Raw genomic sequence first — 24,981 nt, 5'->3', positions numbered from 1 at the left:
CAGGCCTGCTGATCCCTCCACATGCACCTGGCTCTGTCCCATTCTCTGGGGCCAGTGGGGTATCCCACTGGGGAGGCAGGAGTCTGAGGCTCTCAACAGGGCCCCAGTCTCATAATGACCCTGACCTTGTTTGGTCGAATCTCTGCCCTCACCATCTGGAAATTCTAAGTAATTGTTGACAAAAAAAACTCACAGTCTCATTTTGTTCTGAGTCATTCACTTTATACAGCAAGTCCTGATTGTGGGTGATTTTCTGTCTGGGTGAGCTATGGGGGCAGCTCTGTGTGTGTGTGAGGAACACTGAGAACAGCGCAAGCTATGGGACAAGCAGTTACTCTAGGAGTTAGACACCACATGTTTGTGGGGCAGCTGGAGGATGGAAGGTCCAGAGGGCCAGAAAAAGCACCAATCCCCAAAGACTCTATACCCTAGAAACCTGAGGGGTGGGGGGCAGTGCTATCCTGCAAGTTGGTTTTGGTTTCCTTTTAAGATTTTATTTATTTATTTATTCATGAGAGACACAGGGAGAGGCAGAGACACAGGCAGAGGGAGAAGCAGGCTCCATGCAGGGACCCCGATGCGGCACTCGATCCTGGGACCCCAGGATCACAACCTAAGCCCAAGGCAGACTGTCAATCACTGAGCCCCGCCAGGCACCCCATCCTGCAAAGTTTTCAAATTCCTCTCAGATGCCTGGACCTGCAGCCCAGGACCTGAATCAGCCTCTGTGTCTATTCCTTCCTTTCGGGGTGCCCTGTAGCCTCCCCTACACCCTACCGGTCTCCCGCTACCACAAGTTTGACCAGATGCTCCAGGCGTCTCCTGGCCTTGTGGCAATGGGATAGGGAATGACCCCAGGCTCGGTGGCCAGGCCCAGTCTGGGAGGATGGGTTGGAGAGCAAATTGTTCCCACCGGCCCGTTGGGTCCTTCTTTTGCCCCATTTCATGTGACAACGGGCTGACAGGATCACCGACTGAAAAAGCGTGTGGACAGATGCCTTGGGACAGATGCCTGATTCCCCGGGGCCGCGGAAGCCAGCACCACGGTTCGCCCTCAGGTAGAGCCTGGTGAGGGGGGTCTGGGGGACCTGGCACTGCCGGGGGTCAAGCCAGGAGTGTGGGCAGCCCAGAGAGGTCTTCAAAGTCAGCAGTCATGCGCAGCCCAGGTGGCTCAGCGGTTCAGCGCCTGCCTTTGGCCCAGGGTGTGATCTCGGGGTCCCGGGATCGAGTCCCCATCGGGCTCCCTGCATGGAGCCTGCTTCTCCCTCTGCCTGTGTCTCTGTCTCTCATCTCTCTATCTCTCTGTGTCTCTCACGAATAAAAAAAAAAGTCAGCAGTCAGGAAGAGCTGCTGGCCACAGGCGTGTCTCTGTCACTGCCTCGGAGGACCAGATGCCACCACCTGTCCTCCCCTCCACCAACCGAAGGGACAGAGAGGGTCAGGTAACCGGGGGCCCCGGTCCACCCTGCACTCTCCACAGCAATGTTCCTACCTCTGCGTGTGTGTACATGTGCTTGTGTACAACACACGGGTGGGGGTGGCAAGGTCACGCAAGCCTGGATGTCACTGTTACCCCACAGAGATGCAGAACTCCCATGGAAATTCTATGTATCCAATTGGTAAGAAGCTCTTCCCGACGTGTGGTTGGGGGAGTGAGGGGCGTCGGGGCCCTGCGGGTGGACCTGGGACCCTGAGGGAGAAGGACCGGGTCTCTCCCATCTCTGCCTCTCCTCTCCTCACAGCACAGGGTGGTAGATGATTTCTGCGACCAAAATCGAGATCAACCAGAAGGACAAGAACAGGTGGGTCACCGTGCCCCCACTCCCGTGTTCCCTCCGATTTGGCATGGGTGGCTGGTTTCACGGTGATGGTGATGATGGGGAACAGGACATGCTGCCCCAGGCTTCCTCGTTCCTTCCGCCGCAGAGAAATACTCTCAGTTCACACCTGTGTGGCAGGTGTGTGTGCCCAGGTGAGGAATGCCGGGGCCCAGGGGGGCTTAGGAAGGCATCTGAGTCACTGGGCATGTTGATGACAGGCAGGGATGCCAGATGCCTGGTCCCCAGAGCCCCAGGGCTGGAGCCAGTTACTGGGGACCGGTGCATAGGGAACAGGCTGGGGCTTGGGGATCAAACAGTGTGGGAGAAGCTGGGAGGTTTTAACTGGTGTGGCTTCTACCCAACAGGAGCAGTTAGCGCTGATGGACCTGGAGGTGAGAGTTTTGGGCCTCGGCCCCCTACCAAAGCTTAGCCCCTGGGGTGGTGCTCAGCCATGTCATTGGGTCTGAGCTCCTAGCTCCCTGGGGACTCACCTGGACCCCTGGAGGCCCCAGAGGGACTGCAAGACCGCAGGGGCAGGAGCAGGGCTGCAGCTCCCACCCACCCCTCCCCAGGACAGCATCAATGAGGCCTTGATCAACACTGTGGATCTGCACTACCAGAGCAACAGTGAGGTGAGCGGGACGTGCCCACTGCGGCCCTCCTTGCTTCCCCTCCCCATCCCCACCTGTCCTGAGGGGGTGGGGGTGTGAACGGATGCCCCCAGGATGGGAGGTGGCAACCTCCCGGCCCGGCCTCAGTTCCACATGTGAGCTAGGCACGGACGCTGGGCAGCGACACGCATGCACGAGCGCCGTGTTTTATGCCACGGAGAGGAATCCGGGCCTGAGTCCTCCCGTGTGTGGCGCTGTTGGCAGGAAAGCCGCAGCCTCCATTGGCAGGCTTCCGTCTCCCAAAATCTCACAAAGATTGAGAGTCCTCAGCCAGGGCCACAAACTGGACCTGGGGCTGCATCCCCCAGGGGGGACCCTGAACAGCCCCCACCCCACCCCTGCAGGAACCTGCCCTTCCTGAGACGCTGCGGATGGAATTGCGCTCCAGAGTCTGCAGATCCTCTGTCCCTGTTCTGGAAGGGGAGGGTCCAGAGGCCTGTGACCCAGAAGAGAGCTTTTAAGACAAAGCCCTGAGGTTCTAAGGCTGCTATGCTACCTGCACCAGAAGTGGCAGTTGGCACTGGCCTGGGTGCGGGAGATGGCTGCTGGCGTACAGACCTTTTGCAGGGTGGTGGAGGTCATATGCAGTGTTCTGCAGGAGGTGTTGCAGGATTTCTACTATGGTGTGACCCAGGTCTTCAAGAGCACCATGCAGGCCTGATTAAGCCCCCTGCTCCCCACCCCTGGCCAGCCTCCTGCTCCAGGTCTGACCCATTGCTCTGGCTCTAGTGTCTTAATAAAAGCTGCTTGAATCATGAAGCACCTGGGTGGCTCAGTGGTTGAGCATCTGCCTTTGGCTCAGGTCAGAATCACAATCCCCCCTCCCCGGACTCCTGCATCAGGCTCCCTCCCTGCAGGGAGCCTGCTTCTCCCTCTGCCTATGTCTCTGCCTCTCTCTTTGTATCTCATGAATAAATAAATAAATCTTTCAAAAAAAAAAAACCAAGTTGGTTGAATCAAATCTCAAATCAGGTGCTTGTTGGGTTGGGACCAGGGGTCCCCAGTGGTTGGCGTGGGGCCGGGGCATGTGTCACATGAACCTGAGCTGGGGTCTCTTGACCTCTCTAATCTGATCTATACATGGGACACTGGTTACAGCTGGTCATGGACTTGTGCTGAGGACTGGAAGGTTATGGCCTTGCTTGCTGCATAGTAGACCCTGAATCTGTTTCTGGAGCAGCAGGGAGCTCAGGCCTGAGGAGCTCTCAGTCCTCATCTCCTGCCCTGGGTCTTCATCCTTCCCCAGGCCACGGAAACTCCATTCACCTTCCAAGATCAGAGACTTTGGGTTGGGGGGCACAGAGAAGGAGGGAGGGGGAAGGAGGATGGACCCCTGGCTGGGCCCTGCAGAAAGGCAGCCTAGGGCCTAGGGCAGGGCAAAAGGCCCACAGGCCACTCAGGCCTGTGGCCTAGTGTGGGCCTACAAATGCTGGAACTGGGGAGAGGAGGCCAGGGCTGGAGGGGTGCAGCCAACTCATCATTTCTTTTCTTTTCTTTTTTTAAAGATTTATTTATTTATTAATGAGAGACACAAACTGAGAGAGAGAGGCAGAGACATAGGGAGAGGGAGAAGCAGGCTTCCCACAGGGACCCCGACGCGGGACTTGAACCCAGATCCTGGGATCAAGACCTGAGTCGAAGGCAGGCGGCCAACCACTGAGCCACCCAGGCATCCCTCTTTTCTTTTTTCTTTTTTTAAATATTTATTTATGAGAGAGGGAGATAGCACATACCCATGCCTGCAAGAGTGTGTGGGGAGGGGCAGAGAGTTTCTTTCTCATCTGCTGAGTTTGGAGCCCAAAGCAATTCTGGACTAGACTTCCTGAGATGATGACCTCATCCGAAACTGACTGAGCCTCAACGAGCCCCACCTCCCTTTCCCCAAGCTTCTCCATCCCCCACTGAATTCCTGCCTCTGGCCCTGCACATAGATTTTGCATTGAGACTGTCTGGCAGCAGCTGAGGTGCAGCTGGTGGGGGGTGGGGCTCCAGGGCCCTAAGAACAACGGGCCAGGTGGGAAGGGGCTTGGGAGCCAGGGACCTCAAGGTCTGGGGGCATTTCTGTGACTCAGCATCCCAATTCCCTGGGTCCCAATTCTCTGTCGCCAGCTTCTTCAGACCCTTTGGATCATAGGAATAAACTCTTGATTCTTAGAAAAATCACCTCCCTGGGGGCCACCTGTGAGTGCAGCCGGAGGTAATGGCTAGACCATAACCTGATCATCTTCAAGGACCCTGCTTGCTCACAGACCCTGACCTGCAGGAAGAGGACGAGGGGTTACTTATTGACCCTGGCCCTTTCTTTCCAAGTCAAAAGACACCCCAATATGTGGGTTCCTGTTGACAGAGGCCTGTGCAAGCCCACATCTTCTTTTACTTTCAGGAGAACCTTCTGACAGCCTTTTACACTGGAAGGCCCATCTCATGCCTGGGTCCCCAGCTCCAAGGGGTCACCCAGTGCCAGGGCCTGATCCAGCACTTACTTCCCCTTGACCATGTCCTCTCTTCCTACTTGCTGTCAGCATCCAGGTTCTAGATCTTTGCCCTGCATTTTCAAGTGACCCTGTGTCAAACTGCCACTTCATCTTATGACTTCACACTGAACTCCCTTGACAAAACCCTCCTCCTGTGCTGAAGCCATCAGCCTCCCATGGCCCCATCAAGCTTACCATCATCTGGAGCCTAGACAGCTTCTAGGGTCTTCTAATTGATCTCCCTGGTTTTAGCTCTTTCAAGCCAAATCTATCTAGCACCAGGGTCAAAGCAATTTCATTGCAAAGTGAAGTAACTCACTGTCTAAAACCCTCCCCTCTTCCCATCACAAATATACTAACCTTGGCCTATAAGGCCCCCATTTGTGTCATCAGGTTCCTACAGAGCTCCCCCATAGACGGTGTTCTTCAGCTGCCTGCTCAGTAGCTCAGGATGCTTGCACATGCTGTTCCCTCTGCTGGGGATGGCCTTCCCCCAGTTCTTCTGTGGCTGCCTCCCCCTTCTATTTCAGGCCTGTTCTCCTCAATAGCCCAGCATATTCCCTAGTACATAGTAGGTACTCAAGAAATAATAAAGCCTTCAAATGATCTGGGTCCTCCCAGTTCCTTACTCTCATTCTTTGTTGACTCAAAAAATTTCCTTCTCTGAGGTCTTCCATTAGTCTGATTTCCTCTACGACATCTGGTGACTCTCTCTACCCTATCCAACTTTCCTCCCAACCCCCAAAAGCATAGATCTTCCCCAGGCTCAGAGTTTCCCACTCAGTTGTGCCCAAGAACCATCTCTACTTTCCCAGATTTGGGGCCAGAGTTTCCCCAAGTCCTGTGAGCCCCTGTTGACAAGTTCACTTTATATTCGAAGAATCTGCTCAACAGCAGCTATGTGTTAGGTGGAGGAACAAGACAACCTAGAAATAGAGTATGGGTAAAAAGCCACAGACAGAAGCAGGAAGGGTGTGTGTGCATTCTGTAGTTGAGGGAGGTTGTTTTCTTTCCTGTAGCCTTTTTTAAAAAGATTTATTTGGATCCCAGGACCCCGGGATCATGCCCTGAGCCAAAGGTAGATGCTCAACCATTGAGCCACCCAGGCACCCCTCTTTCCTGTAGTCTTAGAAGTCACATGATTTTAGGGATACCTAAAAAGGCAGACACTCAACTGCTGAGCCACCCAGGTGTCCTGAATAAAGTCTTTTCTTTTAAGATTTTATTTATTTATTCATTCATGAAAGACAGAGAGGCAGAGACCTAGGCAGAGGGAGAAACAGGCTCCCTGAGGGGAGCCGGATGTGGGACTCAATCCCAGGACTCTGGGATCACGACCTGAGTCAAAGGCAGATGCTCAACCACTGGGCCACTCAGGCATCTCCAAACAAATAAAATCTTAAAAAAAAAAAAAAAAAAAAAAAAAAGTCACATGATTTTAAACCTGTCTACTAGTCTGGAAAAAAATCTATCCTCTAGAGTGGAGAACAGGCCAAGATTGTCTGGTGGGTAGAAGGAGGGGAAATTGGCCAAACCAGGTTTGGGTTTACAGGATTATGGGTTGTTAGGGGTCTCCAGCCCACGACCATACCTGGCCATTAGGCAGGTTTCATTTCATCTGCTAGCATCTTCACTTTGAACTGGTCGTACCTCCATTCCAAAAACAAGGTTTCCCACAATAAGCCAGGATCTGGGATGTTAATTTTATTCCATTTTAATTAATTTAAATTGCCACATATGGCTAGAGGATACTGTATGGGACAGCACAGATTAGGGGAAGACTCCAGAGAAGTTAGAATTGTAGGGTGGCATTCCTTGGCCTTACTCAGCTGGCTCTGACAGCTGGCACACCTGTCACACACCCCCGACTCTGGGCCTTTCTGGGTGTAGGGGTGGTGGTGGACTCCCTCCGGGCCTACTTCTATCTTGAGTACTATGGTAGGTGCTAGGGGTAGGGAAGGGGAAAAGGCATCCCTGTCACAGCGGTGACGGTAACAGCGTTTGGATGGACCTCGAAAAAATAAGTCATTTTTCAAGTAGGCTGTGTTACTCTAGCCACTTTGAGATGCACCCCCGGGGCCAGGGAAGAACCAGCGGGTTGGCGGAGCGGTGGCCCAGGACACCAGGGAGGGACAGGCGGAACCCAGGCGAGGCTAGTACAGCGTCTCGCGGGCGTGGGTTCTCAGGTGGCGCAGCAGGTGGGAGTTGCGGCTGAAGCTGCGGCCACACTGTGCGCACGAGTAGGGCCTGGCGCCGGTGTGCACCAGCATGTGGCGCAGCAGATTACAGCTGCGGCTGAAGCTCTTGCCGCACTCCCGGCACTCCTGGGGGGGCTCGGCCTGCCTGGACGCCGCCTCCGTGCCGGCGCCCCCGTGGGTGGCCAGGTGCCGCTGCAGGTGCGCGTTGCGCCGGAAGCTGCGGCCGCAAGTCGGGCAGCTGTAGGGCCGCTCGCCGGTGTGGCTGCGGCGGTGGCGGGCCAGGTTGGAGCTGTTTCGGAAGCGGTAGCCGCAGGTGTCACAGGCGTGGGGCTTCTCCCCGGTGTGGATGCGCTGGTGGCGCGCCAGGTGGGCGCTCTGGCTGAAGCCCTCGCCGCACTCGCTGCAGCGGCAGGGCTTCTCGCCCGTGTGGCTGCGCCGGTGGCGGGCGAGGTCCTGCGTCTGGCTGAAGGTCTTGCCGCACTGGGTGCAATGGTGGGGCCTCGGGCCGCCGTGGGTCAGGAGGTGGCGCGCGAGACCCGCCCGCCGCACGAAGCGCTTCCCGCAGTGGGGGCAGCTGTAGGGCTTCTCGCCTGTGTGCACCCTCTGGTGGCAGACCAGCTGCGAGCTCTGGCTGAAGCTGCGGCCGCAGACCTGGCAGGCGAAGGGCCGCTCCCCCGTGTGCACGCGCCGGTGGGCCCCCAGGTGCTCGCTGCGCCGGAAGGCCTTGCCGCAGTCGCCACACACATAGGGCCTGCGCTCGGGGCCGGGGCGCAGGCTGCCCGAGCACTCGGAGCACTGGTGGCCCTTGTCCTTGGCGTGGATCCGCAGGTGGCGCTTGAGGCTGGAGCGGCGCTGGAAGGTTTGGCCACAGTGAGAGCACAGGACGACAGACGGCTCGCGCGCTTCGGGCTTGGGCTCGGGGACGCGCGGGGACTCGCGGTCCTGGGCGTGTGCCAGCAGGTGCTGCATGAGGTGGGCACGGCGCTGGAAGCCCTGCCCACACTCCGCACACAGGAAGGCGGGCTCCGAGGTGTGCGTCTGCAGGTGTTTGTTCAGGTGTGAGCTCTGGCGGAAGCGGTGGCCGCAGAGGTGGCAGGCGTGCGGCCGCTCGTCCGTGTGCGTGCGCATGTGCAGCTTGAGGATGGAGCTGCGGCCGAAGCTCTTGCCGCAGCACTGGCACGGGAAGGAGCGAGCGCTGGGGTGAGACCGCAGCTGGTGCGCCTCCAGGCGGGCCAGCTGTCGGAAGCTCACGCCGCAGTCTGTGCAGATGAATTTCATCTCTGGTTCCGACCTGGAGGTGCCCCCCGCCACTTTGACTTCCAGAATGCCACTCTTGTCGGGAGGGGACCCTCCTTCACCGGTGCCACTCACTTCAGGGGCCGGCCCCAGCAGCTGACCGTGGGGCTCTTCTGCCGCCCCAGGAACATCTGCCCCGGCCTCTGTTGAGATGCCAATGGGCCAGGCAACCCCTTTGGGCTCTTCTTTAAACTCCTCATCTGGGGTTCCATTTTCAAACCCTAGGAAAGAAGCAGAAAACGGAGATGGGCAAGCCTATTCCTAGATGCTCCCAGGAATCGCCTTGAACCTCAAGGTCTCAAAGCAGAAAGAAACCTGGGATCCTGCAAAGCTGGGAGGTGCACAGAAGGTGAGGGTTTAACAGACAGACAACAAAAAGTTTTCTATAGTAACCACTTTTTTTTTTTTTTTAAAGTAGGTTCCCTGCTCAGTGTGGAGCCTAAATGGGGGCTTGAACTCACTAGCCTGAGATCAAGACCTGAGCTGAGGTCAGTTGGAAGTTTAACCCACTGAGCCACCCAGGTGCCCCAATGACTATCCACTTTAAAAGCTCAAAGTTAGGGGCACCTGACTGGCTCAGTCACTTAAGTGTCTGCCTTCGGCTCATCTCCTGATCTCAGGGTCTTGGGATGAAGCCCTGGGTTGGGCTCTCTGCTCAGCGGGGAGCCTGCTTCTCCCTTTCCCTCTGCCTGCTTTCCCCTCTGCTTGTGTTCTCTCTCTCATATAAATAAATAAATAAATAAATAAATAAATAAATAAATACTCAAAGTTAACAGGGTTGATGATTAATTCAGACGCAATGAGCCTCTAAAATAAATGAATAACTAATGAAGGAAGAAATGAATGAATCCACATCGAAATAGCCCATTTTTATTTTTATATATTTTTAAAGATTTTATTTATTTATTTGAGAGAAAGAGCACAAGCGCATGAGTGCAGGAGGAAGGGGCAGAGGAAGAAGCAGACTCCCCCCCTGAGCAGAGGCTCTGAGATCGTGACCTGAGCTGAAGGCAGCCGCCTAACTGACTGAGCCACTCAGGTGCCCCCCAAATAGCCCATTTTTAGGCAAAGAGGCCAAAAAGTCAGGTAGGACCTGAGCTTCATTGACCACTCCTGAAACAGAAAGAGCGAGCAGTGGTTGTTAAGCCAGAAGGGCCTCTTACCCAGAGGGTGTGTGGGCCAGGCCTTCTTTGCTGGGACATCTTCAAAGGTCAGAGACTCCTGTAACAAAAGGATGGGCAGAGACCCTTGGTGACAGAGAATGGGGCTCTATGACCCAAGGGGGATGAAGAGCTGTTAAGGTTTAAATTAAGGAAGACATGAATTTGCTACAACGCAGAGGCTGAGGGCAACCAGGGCATAAGAACCATCTGGGGTGAGGGTAGCAGTCCAGCTCACCAGCACAGCTGCCAGCTCCTGATCTCGAGAGTTTTCTTCCAGCCATAGGACAGGGCCCTGGGGGACTGTCAGCACTGAGGAGAAAGAGCTATTAGAAGCCAGATTTACCCTCCACGTGGCTACGGGGAGTGCACCTGCTGCCAGGGCCCCTAGGGGGACATTAGCTGCCTCCCATCCCTGTCAGAGAGGGAGGCTGCCTCCTTCTCACCCCACCCGCACATACTGGGCTTCCTAGCTCCCACCTTCCTAGGATACCAGCTCCTCACCAGTCTCCTGCAGGACTTGGAATGTCATCTTGGGACCTGGGCTCAGGGGTTGCTTGGAACTAGGGGGGTGTCTCCAGGTCTCCAGCTCAGCAGGCTTGGAGGGCCCTGGCTGGGATGGCGGGGGTTCCTTTGGTGGCTCCAGGGCTGCAGTTCCTTCTGAGGGCACTTCCTTTTTGGGGCTGTGACTGGAGACCTGGGAAGAGCCTCCCTGTCCCTCCAGAGCAATGTCTGCACGGGGACAGTTCTTGCCAGTATTAAAACTAAAATCCTGTTCAAAATACATCTGTTAGACGACAGGCAGGCCAGGGGGATAATCCGCGTCCTACTGACTCCCAAGGGAAATGCGACCAAGGAAGGGTGGGAGTCAGAGGAGTTAGGAGGTTAGAAAGGAATTAGCAGAGGGAGGGAAATGGGGTGCACTGAGGTCCCCGTCTCCCTACCCGCCGTCCGGCCCTCCTGACCCCCACCTCTTACCAGGGGCGCCACGGTGCCAGGCTCCCTCTGGATGCCCTCCAGCAGCAGCACCACCTCCTCGCCGTCCCGGAGTTGCTGGCCCTGGAGCCGAGCCAGGAGGTGCGGGGGCAGCACGCTCAGGAACTGCTCCAGCACCAGCAGCTCCAAGATCTGCTTCTTGGTGTGCAGGGCCGGCCGCAGCCAGTGGTGGCACAGCTCGCGGAGCCGGCTCAGGGACGCCCTCGGGCCCATGTCCTCCTGGTACTGGAAGCATCTGAAGAGCTGGTGAGCCACCTCGGGCCGGGGCCTGGCCTGGGCGTGCTGGAGGTCCTCCTGCCCAGCGGCGTCCTCTTCTTCCAGTTTGACGGCTCCAAGCTGCTCTGGCTCCCGGGTGGCCGGGACGGGCTCCTCAGGCATCTTTCAGCTGGGGGACGGCTCACGGCAGCTGGTCCCTCTCGGGTGGCACCTGTGGTATAAGAAATGCCTAACGGTGTGACCTTCACGAGAATCCGTTCTCCCGTTGGTCAGAGGTAATGGCTCAGAGAGCAGGATGTTGACAGGCAGAGAACACTGTTCTGGCTCTACGTTCCCTCCTGCAGCACTTAGAACCCCACGTTCACTTCCCCCCAGGGATCAAAACTGGCATTCCTGAGACAGGACCGTTTAGTTTCCCTGCCTCTTGATGCTGGGCCACAGGGAGTATGCGGCACCACCAAACGTGGGCCCTTGCACCAGCGGGCCATCGCCTGCGATCCAGCTCTACTTTCCCAGCTTCGCACTGCTAGGGACAGGGGCGTGGTGGGTGAGTGATGGAGTTTACGGTACAAACGTGTAACTAGGAGTAGTAATCCAGAGATTTAATGCACAATATGATGAATACAGGCAATAGTGTGCTGTAATTATGTGGTGTGATAAGTAGCACTCCACCAGCAGTCATACTATTATACCTGAGTGTATCAAAGTACCAGGCTGTGCATCTTTAAGGTACACAGTGTTATACATCAAATTTATTCAATTAAAAAAAAAGAGAGGGATCCCTGGGTGGCGCAGCGGTTTGGCGCCTGCCTTTGGCCCAGGGCGCGATCCTGGAGACCCGGGATCGAATCCCACATCGGGCTCCCGGTGCATGGAGCCTGCTTCTCCCTCTGCCTGTGTCTCTGCCTCTCTCTCTCTCTCTCTGTGACTATCATAAATAAAATTAAAAAAAAAAACACTTAAAAAAAAAAAAAAAAAAAAAAAAAGAGAGAATAGGGCTCCTGGATGGCCTAGTCCGTTGAGCCTGAGCACCTGACTCTTGGTTTCGACTCAGGCGATGATCTGGGGGGTGGGTTGGAGGCTCTGCACTCGTCACAGAATTGGCTTGGGGTTCTCTTTCCCTTTCCCTCTGCCTCTCCCACTTGTGCTCTCTCTCGCTCGCTCGAATAAATACATACATAATTAATTAAAAACAAACAAGTGAGGGATCCCTGGGTGGCGCAGCGGTTTGGCGCCTGCCTTTGGCCCAGGGCGCGATCCTGGAGACCCGGGATCGAATCCCACGTCGGGCTCCCGGTGCATGGAGCCTGCTTCTCCCTCTGCCTGTGTCTCTGCCTCTCTCTCTCTCTCTGTGACTATCATAAAAAAAAAAAAAAACAATTAAAAAAAAAAACCAAACAAGTGAAATGATCCGTTAAGGAAACAACGGAATAATTGCAAATACGAGACATTCTCGCAAAGGAACGGTTTCTTCCTTGTTGTTTTAAAAAAAGCGCCTGTAGGGGGCGCATTGCTCCTGAGGAAACTAACAGCCACGCATCCAAATGAATGAACCTGGACTGGAGCCTGACGTCTTTATTTTATTTTTTAACTTAAGGAAAAAAAAAAAAAAGATTTTATTCAATTCTTTGAGAGAGAGAGAGAGAGAGCATGAGCAGGGGAAGGGGCAAAGGGAGAAGCAGACTCCCCACTGAGCAGGGAGCCCACTTTGGGGTTTGATTCCACCTCCCTGAGCCAAAATTATGGGTTGGCAGCTTATCTGACTGAGCCACCCAGGCGCCCCCATTGTGTTGCTCTTTCAATGTCTCTGGAAGTCTGAAATTTTGAAGATAATAGGTGTGCATGTGTGGGTGAGGGCAGGGGGGGTTCATGCATCTCATTTCTCCTTGACCAGACATCCTGACTCTCACTTTATGGCTCTGGAGGTGGCGCTCAGCAGTCAAGGCCAAAGCCGCCAGGTGGTCAGTGCACAGCTGAACACCCACCCAGGGTTCCAGTCTCCTCACCAACTGGGGTCCCACCAGAGACAGAGGCCAGGATGAGCCAGAGAGCAGGGATGGGTGGGTGCGTCTCCACAGGAGAGACCAAGACGAAGGCTTACAACTTGCAGAGATCTGTGACTGCTCTGCTCCCGAGGAGGCCTCTAGGGGGTTCACTCTTGGGAGCTGGGTGATGGGCAGTGGAGGCAATCATTTCTCTTTCTTTCCTAATTTTTTTTCTAAGATTTTGTTTATTTATTAGAGACACAGAGAGAAAGGCTGAGACAGAGGCAGAGGGAGAAGCAGGCTCCAAGCAGGGAGCCCAATGCAGGACTCGATCCTGGGTTTCCAGGATCATGGCCTGAACCAAAGGCAGATGCTCAGCCACTGAGCCACCCAGCTGTCCCTCTTCCCTAATTTTTTAAAAAAAGATTTTATTTATTGATTAGAGAGAGAGCACAAGCAGGGGGAGCAGCAGAGGGAGAGAGAGAAGCAGACTCCCCCACAGTGTAGGGAGCCCCATTCAGGGATCTATCCTAGGACACGCAGATCATGACCAGGGCTGAAGGCAGATGCTTTAACCGACTGAGCCACCCAGGCATCCCTAATTTTTTTTTTTAATTCTGGATTCTTCCTTGGTCTACCCCTCTGGAAGGTGTGGGGCTACTGTTTCCTTGTGGGACTGCCCACATCTACCAACAGGGAGATGCCTTGAATTCAGCCTCACCCAGAGGACTCAGTTCCCTCCTTCAGCACAATCCAGCGGGCTTATGTCGTCTTGAATAGGCCAGCACTTCTGCTCCAGAGTTTTGAGGCACTTTTATATTTTAATTTTGGACAAAATTATTTTATAGAAACAAAAACCCAAGTTCCAACATCTGTCTGCCTTTCCCGCCCCTTTGCCTCAGGGCTACAAATGAACTTCTTCCAAATCTGACCCCTGACCCCCAGCATGGACAGTCCAAGCAGGGGCAAGGTTGGAAAGCCTCTGGCATCACTCTCCACCACGTAAAGGGGGGAAGGAGAGCAGGGCCAGGCCCCTGGAGGGCAACACATGGTGGGTGTGCAGGAGTGCTAGCAATTGCTGTTCTCATTACTACTGAGCAAGAACACACATGGCCACAGCCAACACAGCTAGTTGGTCCCATCACTGACCCATTTTATATCTGAGGACACCAAGGCTCAGAGGTACAGGCAAATGCCTAAGGAGCTAACTCGGCCTTGGCAATGCAGCCAGGGAGAAGTCGGCCTGGCCAAGAGCTTTGTTGAGCCCCTTTGTGGCATTGCTGTGGGGCTAAGGGTTCCCTGAAGCTCCTGTTCATGCGGGGGCAGTGAGGTGTGGCAGAAAAGAGGAAATCGTGTTTTTTAAACCTGGCCAAGCAGTTCCCACCCCAAGGAGGAGGATGATAGGGATGCTAAAGACCCAGGCTTCGGGGCAGTGGGTTAGCGCCACCTTCGGCCCAGGATGTGATCCTGGAGACCCAGGATTGAGTCCTGCATCGGGCTCCCGGCCTGGATCCTGCTTCTCCCTCTACCTGTGTCTCTGCCTCTCTCTCTCTGTGTCTTTCATGAATAAATAAATAAAGTCTTAAAAAAAAAAAAAAAACACCCAGGCTTCCATCCTGGCCAACTGACCAGGCCAGCCCTCGTCTCTCCAGCCTCCCTCCCCCTTCCTGCTTCTCCATTCTCCTACCTAGCCTACGAGCCAACGTTCTTTTCTGCATTTGGCATCTGGCCCCACATGGGGCACCTTCCACCCCTGGCACCTCTCTTCAGGGACTGCACGACACACCAGCAACCTGTCTCTTGCCGTCTACTCTCACTGTGCCACAATCATGGTTGGGTGTCTCTCTGCCCTTGGCAAGTAAGAACCGCGTCTCGTTCAAAACTGTTCCCCTAGTACCTGGAGTGGCTTCAGTGTTTGTGAGTAGAGGTAATAAGACGAAAATGATTAACGCCTACCTGGCAGGTGTGATGATTGAGGAAAGCATGCAAAAATGTCTGGTGCAGAGAAGCTCTCGGAGAAGTGTTCGAGTAAACGGGCTTTTTGTATCATTATGTTTTGGTGGCACGAGCAAAATAATAGAACCAATCACGGGTAATCAGTCACCTTATAATAACAGCTGGCAGGTAGGAGTGCAAGGATGTATGGGCTCTCTGCTCAGGGTTGCTTAATCCCACCCCAGCCCACATGGTAAATTATAACTTCTCCATTTGACAAGGGCAAAGACCACGTTCCAGAAGGATGGGTGGCTTGCTCAAGGTCACACCAAGTAGAATCAAGATTTTCTTTAAGGTAAGAACACTGATCTTGACCTCTATGGAAAACCTCAGAGGCAGAAAAGGACCCAATTTCCTGCCCCACCCCTTGCCCCATGCAATTTGCCTAATTTTAGCCAGAAGATGACTGCACGAATCAGGAAAAAAATAAGATGCCAAATTCTGGCCCCCAGGCCTAGACACACACTCAAGGGTGCCCGGAACCTCCAGGTGAGGTCTTGCCAAAAGGTTTGAAAGAGACGGAATTTAGGGGAAATTGGCCAGAGACTCTCTCCCTCCCCCCTCAGTCTTCAAGACAAAAGCTCTGTTCATATGCACATCTGTGGGGGGTGGGAGGCTCTTGAGCCTCCCTCCCGCGTTCGACCAGCTTAATCTGGAGCAGAGAGGTGGGGAAGCAATGGCTGGGCCTGCCAAATGTTGAGGTGCTGCCACTAGACCCACCCAGACAGCAGGAGAGCCCAGAGCCGGGATCCTGGGCCAGGAGCCTCCCTTTCTCCCTGGACACAGCCGGCAAGAGATGGATTGGCTTGTTTTTGTTGGCCAGGCTCCCTTCCCAGTGCCGGGGTGAGTCGATGAGACCGCCCGGTCCACCTGGGGGCACATGGAACCTACCTTTCCCTCCCCAGTGGGTACAGCAAACCCATGTTTCAAGAAGTCCCGCCACCCTCCTTGACGACCTCACCCCGCAGCTTCAGGGCCGCAGAGTTGGCTGGCACGGCCAGCTGGCATAGACCACCCAGATCCCCCCGAGACTTTGTTTCCAGCTTCCTAAGACTTTGTTTCCCCCATCCCATTGCTGAGGCCCAGGGTCCCTTTTTCCCTCCAAGCTGCTAGGAACTCCTTATGTCTCTCCTGGCAGCCTGCACCCCAGGCTTCCCTGCAACTCACCACTCGTGTTCCCCACTCCAGAGGTGGAAGTGCTAGGGGTTCTTTGAGGGCCCTAGGGCCAGAGCCAGCCTCTGCCAGACCGGGAAAGGACTCCGGGAAAATTAAACAGGAAGTTCCCTGCTCTAGTCCCGTCCAGGTAATGAAGGGGCTTCCTACAGTTAACCCTTAACCTTCCAGTTTGGGAGTGGGGTGGGGAGAGGGCGGGGCCAGAGAAATGAGGACGGAGTGGCTAATCTGGAATCTGACTACCCCTCCAGGTTAAGAACTGCCTGCCTCCTAATCAGGACTGGTCTTGTTCTCTTTGGGGGAGTGTGTCAGCCTGTGTTTTCTGGGGGACCAGAGCTGCCCTATAAAAATGCCTATTATACGGGCAGCCTGGATGCCTCAGTGGTTTAGCCCCGCCTTCAGCCCAGGGCATGATCCTGGAGTCCCAGGATCAAGTCCCACATCGGGCTCCCTGCAGGGAGCCTGCTTCTCCCTCTGCCAGTGTCTCTGCCTCTCTCTGTGTGTCTCTCATGAATAAATAAATAAAATCTAATAACTAGATAAAAATGCCTATTATGCGTTGGGGCTCTTTGCTAGGCATTTCATTCATGCGACAAATCTTTGCTGAGGTTAACAGGGGGAGCAGGCCCTGACCTCAGAGCGCTAACACGCATGTGTGTAGGAGCAGTCCCGGGTAAGAAGAGGACAGGACCACCCGATGGGGAAGAAGCGCACCATCAGCGCCACCTGAGATCTTCCTAAGAATCTCGCAAGGTGGCTTTTGTCCGGACTTTCCCAAAGACAAAGCAGGGGCTTCCGGGAGGGGAAGTGACCTCACCACTGGCCTTGAGCCCAGCTCGACCTCCAAAGTCAAGCCTTTCCCTTGCCTCTAAGGGTTAATGCTCTTGGCCGCGGGGCCGAGGGCACTTTCCTCCGGTTCAGAGCTCGCGAGCACCACCTGTCCTGGGGCCCCGGGCCACCTGCTCCGTGGCCCGGGGCTGGGCGTGGGCCGCCGCTCCGCGAGCCCCGAGGATCCGTCGGGGCCACACCCTGCGCCCGCTCTGGCTCCGCTGCCGGATCGTCGTCTTCTTGGGCTTATCTCGTCCCTTTATTGTCTAGCGTGGGCCTCACCGGAACACAAGCTGCTGCTTCGCGTCCTCCACACCTAGCGCAGGGCTGGCGTGTGTCAAGACGGACGAAATAGGCAACGGGCTGGGAGCAGGCCCGCGGGCCCCCGCGCTCGGAAGTGCGCAGCGGGCGCGCCCGGCACCCGGGGCTCCACCTCCCGGACTCTGCCCGCCGCAGTCCCCACCCCACTCCCACTCCCGGCATTTGCTGCGAAACCCCACCTACCGGCCCGGTAAGCCCACCCCAGGGTGGAGCCGGGAGACCCCCATCTCCTGGGCGCCGCCGGGACATCCCCATCTCCTGGAGGCCGCCGGGGCACCCCCATCTCCTGGAGGCCGCCGGGACACCCCCATCTCCTGGACGCCCCGGGACACCCCCATCTCTTGGGCGCCGCCGGGAGACCCCCCATCTCCTGGACCCAGCCCGGAGACCCCACCCCTTGGGCGGAGGCGCCTTCGGCGCTCCCAGATCTGGACTCCTCCCCACGGTCCCCGCCTCCGCCTCCGCCTCCGCCCCCCAGACCGACCTGCGCGGGGCTGGCTGTGGCCTCGGTGGACGTGGCCACTTGTGAGCCCTGGCAGCGGGGGCTGCGCTGCGGGGAAGGGGGCCTGGGCGGCTAGGATGGGGAGAACTGGGCTCTCCGGTGAGGACGGGAGTCCGCACCGAGGGCCCGGGGCAGCTGGCTCAGAGCTGGGCGGGGAGGCTCGGCCTTCGCGTTAGCACGGATTTCCAGGTCTCTGACTCCGAAGTGATCCCCCTTTTCTGGAAATGTGTCAGAAAAGCAGAGACCAGCTGGAGCAAACCACCGGAAACAGCACCCGGGCAGAAGGGCCGGCGCCCGCACGGACGCCAGAGCAACACTAGCTTTGGGTCTCCGTCATCCCCAGCCGCTCCCTGGGCTCGGCTCGTCCCCCGCTCCCCGCCCACCGCCCGCCCGCGCCCTGCCTTCCCTCGGGGAATGTTCGCTCTCCTCCCGAGCGCGGCCCGGCCCTGGCCCTGGGGACCCGGCGCGGAGCGGAGCGGACAGGTGCTGCCCCCGTGAGGCTTACAGCTGGGCAGCATGGGGCTACCAAGCTCGGATTCCTTTGGACTTCTATTGAGTAAAGTAACTTTGCTGAGAAAAGGGCTTAATGAACATTGAAGTCCTTCCATTCCTGCCTCCGCTCTCCCAGCGTTACCCCCTAACAGATGAAAATTCTTGTGAAGTTGCTGGATTGTTACTTATTTCCACCTAACAAGAAGATAAACCTCCAAAGGAGAGACTTGTAATAAAAAATCTATCTGTTTGGGGTATATATATTTCAATATCTCCTAAAATTATTTTGAAAATGCACACAAACTATTCTAATTGTTACCTACCTTAGAATTCTTTTTTTTTTTTTAAGTAGCTGGTGTCTAAAAAGCAAAAAAAAAAAAAAACGCACTATTTTTTGTTTTGATATAGTAATTCTTTTTTTTATTTTAGTAATTCTTTTTTAAATTAAGTTTTTAATTTTAATTCCAGCATGGTTAACACTCCGTGTTATGTTAGTTTCAAGCGTATAACAACTTTACTTATCAAATGTGAAGATGTCTAGTGTCAGCCAGTTAGAGCACCTGATGGGAATCTTCCTCTCTGATGGGAATCTTCCTCTCATCTCTTTCATCTTTTCAGAGATTGCAAACGAAAGACAAATTTTCCTGTATTTTCTGTTTCCGTAGAATTCTCCCATTTAGGATAATTGAGGGCAAAGGGAGAAATCCTCCTCCAGCTCGGGGAAAGATTACTATACAGATCTCTATTATCTGTTGTTAAATAGCCTCTGGTTATTCCAGCGGCTTAAATGCCTGTCTCTGAACCGTGTGTTAAGTAACATCCTCACCTGGAGCTGTAACCACAGCATTTTCCTCTGGTGCTTGCAGTGAAGGATTGCAGGGTGTCGAGGGCACAGCCCTCACTGAGGACCAGCCCTGGGACGGAGGTGCTAGGGATGTTGAGAGGGGGACACGAGGTAAGCCTTGTGTCAAGCCCCATTATTTCTTTGGCGTCTGTAAAGTTGCACCCCCCATGTCTCTCCTCTGGTCTGTCTCCCTGGCTCCAGAGGCCTGAGCAGTGGCAGCAGCGGCTTTGCCACTTGGCCCCATCCATGTGACTTCAACATCATTTAGTGGAATCCTTTTTCTGCTGCTCACGGCTCCCCCATGTGCGTTAGCCCTGCACCCAGACAGCTCACCCCTGCGCCCATCCACAATCACATCTGCCCTCTTCCTTTGCCTTTCTTTTTCTTTTCTTTCTTTCTTTTTTTTTTTTTTTTTTGAGATTTTATTCATTTATGCATGAGAGACACACAGAGAGAGAGAGGCAGAGACACAGGCAGAGGGAGGAGCAGGCTCCATGCAGGGGGCCCGATGTGGGACTGGATCCCCGGTCTCCAGGATCATGCCCTGGGCTGAAGGCCGCGCTAAACCGCTGAACCACCCGGGCTGCCCTCTTTTTTTTTTTTCTTTTAATTAAATTATTTATTTATTTGAGACACAGAGAAAGAGCACAAGCAGAAGGAGGGCAGAGGGAGAGGGAGAAGCAGACTCTCCAACAAGCAGGGAACCCAGAGCAGGGCTTGAACCCAGGACCCAGGGACCAAGACCTGAGCCAAAGGCAGACAGTTCACCCACTGAGCCACCCAGGTACTCCCCCCACCCCCCACTTCATTCTTAATGCCAGTCTCCTTGTGGCAGCTGCTTCTTCCCCTCCTTGTGACAGCATCCCATCTGGGTGCACGCTTGTTCCCCTGTAGCACTTGCCATAATCTCTAATTCACTTGCTGCTTTTTTGTTTGCTTGGCTTTCATCTGTCCCCCGTGTGGGACTGTCAGCCACAGAGCGTGTCTCCGTGGGTCACTGGTTCCCAGTGGACCTCTCAGGGTGTTTGATCGCCTGTCCTCCTTCTTTATTACTTATCTTCTCTTTCTCCTTTTCTCCTGTCATCTCTGCTTAGCCTTCCTCACCAGCTTCGCCTTTGCCTGAGCAGTGAACACTGGTGCTCTGCAAGCTTCCAGCCTCCAGGCCTTCAGTGGCCCTCACGTCTCCTCCATCACACGCTTGTGTCGTCCACTCTCTTTCTGTGGAGCCTGGATTTAGTGATTCACTTCTAATAAACAGAATCAAGTATGAGCAAGAGGCCGTCACTTCCGAGATGGGGTTGAAAACAGACTGTGGCTTCCTCATTCGCTCTCTCTTCATCTCTTGCTTGTTCAGCCAGGTCAGGAGAGGCCTCATGGGGAGGCACCAAGGTCAGTCGACTTGGGCCCTCTCCCACAGTCAAGCAGAGGACTTGACCACAGCTATTGACCTTGACCTAGAGGCTGGACCTAGGGACATCCAGCTAAGCCCCATCGGGTACAGAAACCATGAGATCATAAGTATTTATGGGTTTTTTCCTAAGATTTTATTTATGTATTCATGAGAGACACAGAGAGAGAGGCAAAAACACAGGCAGAGGGAGAAGCAGGCTCCCTGCAGGGAGCCCGATGTGGGACTCGATCCCAGAACTCCAGGATCAGGCCTAAGCCAAAGGCAGATGCTTAACCGCTGAGCCACCCAGGCGTCCCCATAAGTATTTATGTTAAGTGGCAATGTTTGGGGATCATTTGTTATACAGTAATAAATAAATTTTAAAATATTTTATTTATTTATTCATGAGAGAGAGGCAGAGACACAGGCAGAGGGACAAGCAGGCTCCATGCAGAGAGCCTGACGTGGGACTCGATCCAGGGTCTCCAGGATCACGTCCTGGGCTGCAGGCAGCGCTAAACCGCTGCACCACCGGGGCTGGTTTCAAAGCGGCTGTGGCCTCCATAAGCATTCTCAGTGCCAATATCCCCATAATTTATATTTTGTGTCTCAATTCTGTCCATTTGATGTTGCTACCTGGATGTCTCCTAATTGCCCTGAAGTGTTCATGTTCAAGACCAAACAAATGCACCCACATAAATGCAAACTCCATGGCACTGTTTCTGTTGCCCTTTACCGCTTTGTCCCCAGTGCCCTGCATGTAGCAAATCCTCATTAAATGTGGGTCCAATGAATCTTCCACATGACATCTCCGTGTCTCTGGTAATTTGGTAAACATGGGACAATCTATTCAGTCACTCAAGCCAGAAATTGGAATTAATCCTGGATCACCTCGCTTTACCTCATTCTCACATCTCATCAGTCTCCAAGTTCTGTAGGATTTACCTCAATATTTTTCAAATCTGCCTGTTTCTCTACTTCCACTGCTTGTCATCCAAGTCCAGGCCACCATTGTCACCCTCCTGGACCATAGCAATGGTCTGACTGGTTTTTCTTCATTTACTTTTTTAAAAAGAAAAGTTTTAGGTGTAACATACAGAAATGTACACAAACCAAAAATGAGGAGTGATGCGCAAAGACAGCGCTTGCCTTCTGGGCCTACTCGGGTGCCCCCTTCTGGCCACTTCCCTCCCCCATAATTACCGACTTGACTTCCAACCATATAGCAAATACCTTTGGTCTAGTTTTGAACTTCATGTAAACGAAGTCACACAGTAGGATTTTTAAAAAGATTTTATTTATTTACTTGACAGAGCACAATCAGGCAGAGCAGCAGGCAGAGGGAGAGGGAGAAGCTGACGCTCCCCTGAGCCAGACACAGGGTTCGAGCCCACGACTCTGGGATCATGACCTGAGCTACCCAAGTGCCCGCAACAGGATTTTTTTAAAGATCTTATTTATTTTTATTTTAAGATTTTTTAACTTGTTTGAGAGAGTGAGTGAGTGCATGAGCTGCGGGGAAGGAGCAGATGGAGAGGGAGAAGCAGACTCCCCACTAAGAAAGCCCGACGTGAGCCTGGATCCTGGACCCCTGGATCATGACCTGAGCTGAAGGCAGATGCTTAAGCGACTGAGCCATCCAGGCACCCCTAAGATTTTATTTTTACATAATCTCTAAACCCAAGGTGGGGCTCAAACACACAACCCCAAGATCAAGAGTCACACACTGTACCCCCTGAGCCAGTCAGGCTCCCCAAGGAATTCTTCATCTCACTTACTCCACAGTGGGAGACTCAATCCACATGCTGCTTGTTTCCTGAATGGTATTGCCTGTTGCATATTTGTTCACCCCACCTACCTAGACAGTGGGTGGTTTTCCGTTTGGGGCTACATCTAGCAGTTCTTGTACGTCTGGTGAGTGTGCATGTGAGTTACCGCGGGGTTTCTACCCAGGAGTGAATCACTATGTCACAGGATGTACTGTGGGTGTTCAGCTTCAGAATATTCGGCCCCACACTTGTCTAGAGAGCTTGTGCTGCTTCCCCTCCCACCATCTACAGACTCATTTGGTGTATGTCTTGCCCTGGTCCTAGGAGCAGCCATTTCTCCAAGGGCCTGATTCTTACTATTAGTGATTCCCACCACCACCACCACCACACACACACACACACACACACACACACACACTATAAAAATATTCACAAAGGGGTATTATCAGTTAAGCAGCTGACTCTTGATCTCAGGGATGTAAGTTCAAGCTCTGCGTTGGGCTCCACACCCAGTGTGGAGACAACTCAAAAAATTTTTTTTCACAAAAATTGAACTTTTCCTTTTTTTTTTTTAAGACTTTATTTATTTAGGGATCCCTGGGTGGCGCAGCAGTTTGGTGCCTGCTTTTGGCCCAGGGCGCGATCCTGGAGACCCGGGATCGAATCCCACGTCGGGCTCCCGGTGCATGGAGCCTGCTTCTCCCTCTGCCTATGTCTCTGCCTCTCTCTCTCTCTCTCTCTCTCTCTCTCTCTGTGTGACTATCATAAATAAATTTTTAAAAAAGATTTTATTTATTTATTCATGAGAGACACAGAGAGAGGTAGAGACATAGGCAGAGGGAGAAGCAAGCTCCTCACAGGGTGCCTGATGTGGGACTTGATCCCAGTGCCTGGGATCATGGCCTGAGCCAAAGGTGGATGCTCAACCACGGAGCCACCCAGGCATCCCAAAAATTGAACTTTTCAAAGGATGAGATAAAGTAAAAACAAATGGAAACTCTACTTTTTTTTTTTCACATTCAGTGAAGTAAAAAGAATATAAAAGATTCTGTGTGACACCACATGACAAGTAGAGGAGGGAGTCTGAGGCTGGTGGGTGGGGGAAGGAGACTGCCGCAGGATGAGGGCTGTAAGCATCAGCCGAAAAGGCCCTCAAGTGTGGGTGCTGGGTGCCATCGCCGTTTGCTCCTGTGAGGGCCTCCGGTAAGGGTCCTCCGGCTGAACCAAGCAGAATGCCTTCTGAGTGCCCGTGTCACCACCGGCCACCTGCCTCAGTGTCTTTGGCTTGCATCAGTGATGGAATGTAACCTGCAACTTTACCCAAGACTGGGGGACACTTTAGGTATGAGACAGTAGGAGGTGGCAGCAGCAACAAAGGGCATTTTGGGATGAGGACACTGTCCTGGTTTCCTAAAAATGCACCAATCTCTAAAGAAAACTTAACTTGATTTACTCTAATTTCCACACCAAAGGGCCAGCCGGAGTGAGTCTTGAGCTCTGGAGCCTGGTTTCACTAGAGTGACCCCTCCCTTCCTGTGCTGGGAGCTGACTTAAGGTCCCAGGCAGAAACAGTGTTCTGGAAGTTGGGATGTAGGGGTTTGTGGAACCCAACAGTCAATTCTTCTAGATTTGGGGGGATCTCTGGCCTTGGAGTCCACAGCTTGCCTGGCCAGGGCTGAGGTTGCTAGCCCTGACAGAGCCAGAAGGAAGCGCTTGGTGTTGCTGCCTAGAAAGAAGCCTCATGCCCTTGTCTGGAGCTTGCCCAGGGCAGGAAAAGGGCATTTCTGCTGACTGCGATGGGCAGGCTGCCCGGTGAGCCCCACAAAGCAATACGCCACAGCTTAAAAACAACAAGGCATAGCTTGAGTTTTACAGAACTCTCAGCACATAACTGCCTTGTCCAAACCAGCACTAAGAGACTGGAACAGACTCTAGAAAGGCCTCAGCAACAGGCGGCTAGGAGGACCCCAGCCCCCACTGAAATGCCTGCCCGATCAGGGAAGCTCAATGCTGCAGGAGATTTTAGGGTCTCTTCCAGCCAACACCTGACCTCCCTTTCTTAGGGCATTTACAGAAAAGGGTTTATTATTGTGAGCATGTGTCTTACAGCCCAGAAGCATCTGCAGGGGGCCTGGGAGCCATTCCTTTGGAATGTTCCCATCAGGAAGGACCGGCCTCTGTCTCCCTTCTCCTGACTTCCATACCTGCGGGTGGACACACCTGGCCCAGTCCCACCCACGCTGACCGGCTCTTTGTGATCCTCACGACTCTGACTCTAGTGGGCCCTGCTCTCCCCCTCCCTCCTCCTCCGCGTAAAACCCCAGTCAGCTCTGCACAAACCAGAGCTCAGCTCTGTCCCCTGCTGTCAGCTGTTAGGGAATAAAGTCTGCATTCACTGCTTCCACGAACGTCTGGTTACTTGGTTTTTGACGCAGCATGTTTTTTTAATTCTCCGTATGTTTTTATATTGAACAAGGTATGTGTCACAGAGGGGGCAGGTCAGCAGCTATACTTTCGTTGTGGGTTTTTTTATACTTTCGTTTTTGAGACAAAATTCAGAACAGGTATATGATGAGATGAGCACTGGGTGTTAAATTCCATGTTGGCAAATTAAATAAAATATTAAAAATTTTTTTCAAAAGAAAAAAAAATTTCAGAACAGGTGTCAGGGAAGGAGGCCCAGCCCCGCGCGCTCTCCGGTAAAGGGCCCTGGCGCAGCCAGCCTCAGTTTCCCAGCGGGGCTCGCCGAATGGGGGGCTTGTGGCTATCGGCGCCGCGGTCTCCCCGCCCCTGCCGTCCTCGCGCACGATGCCCACGGGCGGGCGCCGCGAGAGAACCGGGAAACCGGAAG

At 53.9% G+C, this 24,981-nt stretch overlaps 1 protein-coding gene and 1 long non-coding RNA gene across 4 annotated transcripts; one reads left to right on the top strand and one right to left on the bottom strand.

Annotated features, from left to right (window-relative positions):
- Window positions 1-1,343: 1,343 nt before the first annotated feature.
- Window positions 1,344-3,372, top strand: LOC140598136 (uncharacterized). 2 transcript variants are annotated; one of them, XR_012000261.1, is made up of 4 exons: window positions 1,344-1,802; window positions 2,186-2,212; window positions 2,393-2,452; window positions 2,836-3,372. It is a non-coding gene; the product is annotated as an uncharacterized lncRNA (long non-coding RNA). The 2 variants fall into 2 exon arrangements; XR_012000260.1 differs by having other exon boundaries at window positions 2,186-2,452.
- A 3,277-nt stretch (window positions 3,373-6,649) lies between these two features.
- ZSCAN10 (zinc finger and SCAN domain containing 10) lies at window positions 6,650-11,042 on the bottom strand. Of its 2 annotated transcripts, XM_072753953.1 has the most exons (5): window positions 10,598-11,042; window positions 10,124-10,391; window positions 9,858-9,931; window positions 9,623-9,680; window positions 6,650-8,680 (listed from the first exon to the last, which is right to left on the bottom strand). In XM_072753953.1, exons 1-5 carry the CDS (start codon window positions 10,991-10,993, stop codon window positions 7,119-7,121), a joined length of 2,358 nt encoding a protein of 785 aa, XP_072610054.1. In that variant the 5' UTR covers window positions 10,994-11,042; the 3' UTR covers window positions 6,650-7,118. The 2 variants fall into 2 exon arrangements, with proteins under 2 accessions (XP_072610054.1, XP_025840699.1); XM_025984914.2 differs by lacking the exon at window positions 10,124-10,391 and having other exon boundaries at window positions 10,598-10,928.
- Window positions 11,043-24,981: the final 13,939 nt, after the last annotated feature.

The sequence above is a fragment of the Vulpes vulpes genome, chromosome 3 (genome assembly GCF_048418805.1).
Source record: "Vulpes vulpes isolate BD-2025 chromosome 3, VulVul3, whole genome shotgun sequence".
NCBI lineage: Eukaryota > Metazoa > Chordata > Mammalia > Carnivora > Canidae > Vulpes > Vulpes vulpes.
This window is presented reverse-complemented; position numbering and strand designations above follow the sequence as displayed.

Bases quoted from the DNA above. Each gene is read 5' to 3' on its own strand.
- ZSCAN10 (XM_072753953.1), bottom strand. From the start codon at position 10,993: ATGCCTGAGGAGCCCGTCCCGGCCACCCGGGAGCCAGAGCAGCTTGGA. The intron at 10,392-10,597 runs GTAAGAGGTGGG...TATTTTGAACAG, and splicing joins CTGGCACCGTGGCGCCCCTG to GATTTTAGTTTTAATACTGG. The intron at 8,681-9,622 runs GTAAGAGGCCCT...CTTCTTTCCTAG, and splicing joins CTGGCCCACACACCCTCTGG to GGTTTGAAAATGGAACCCCA.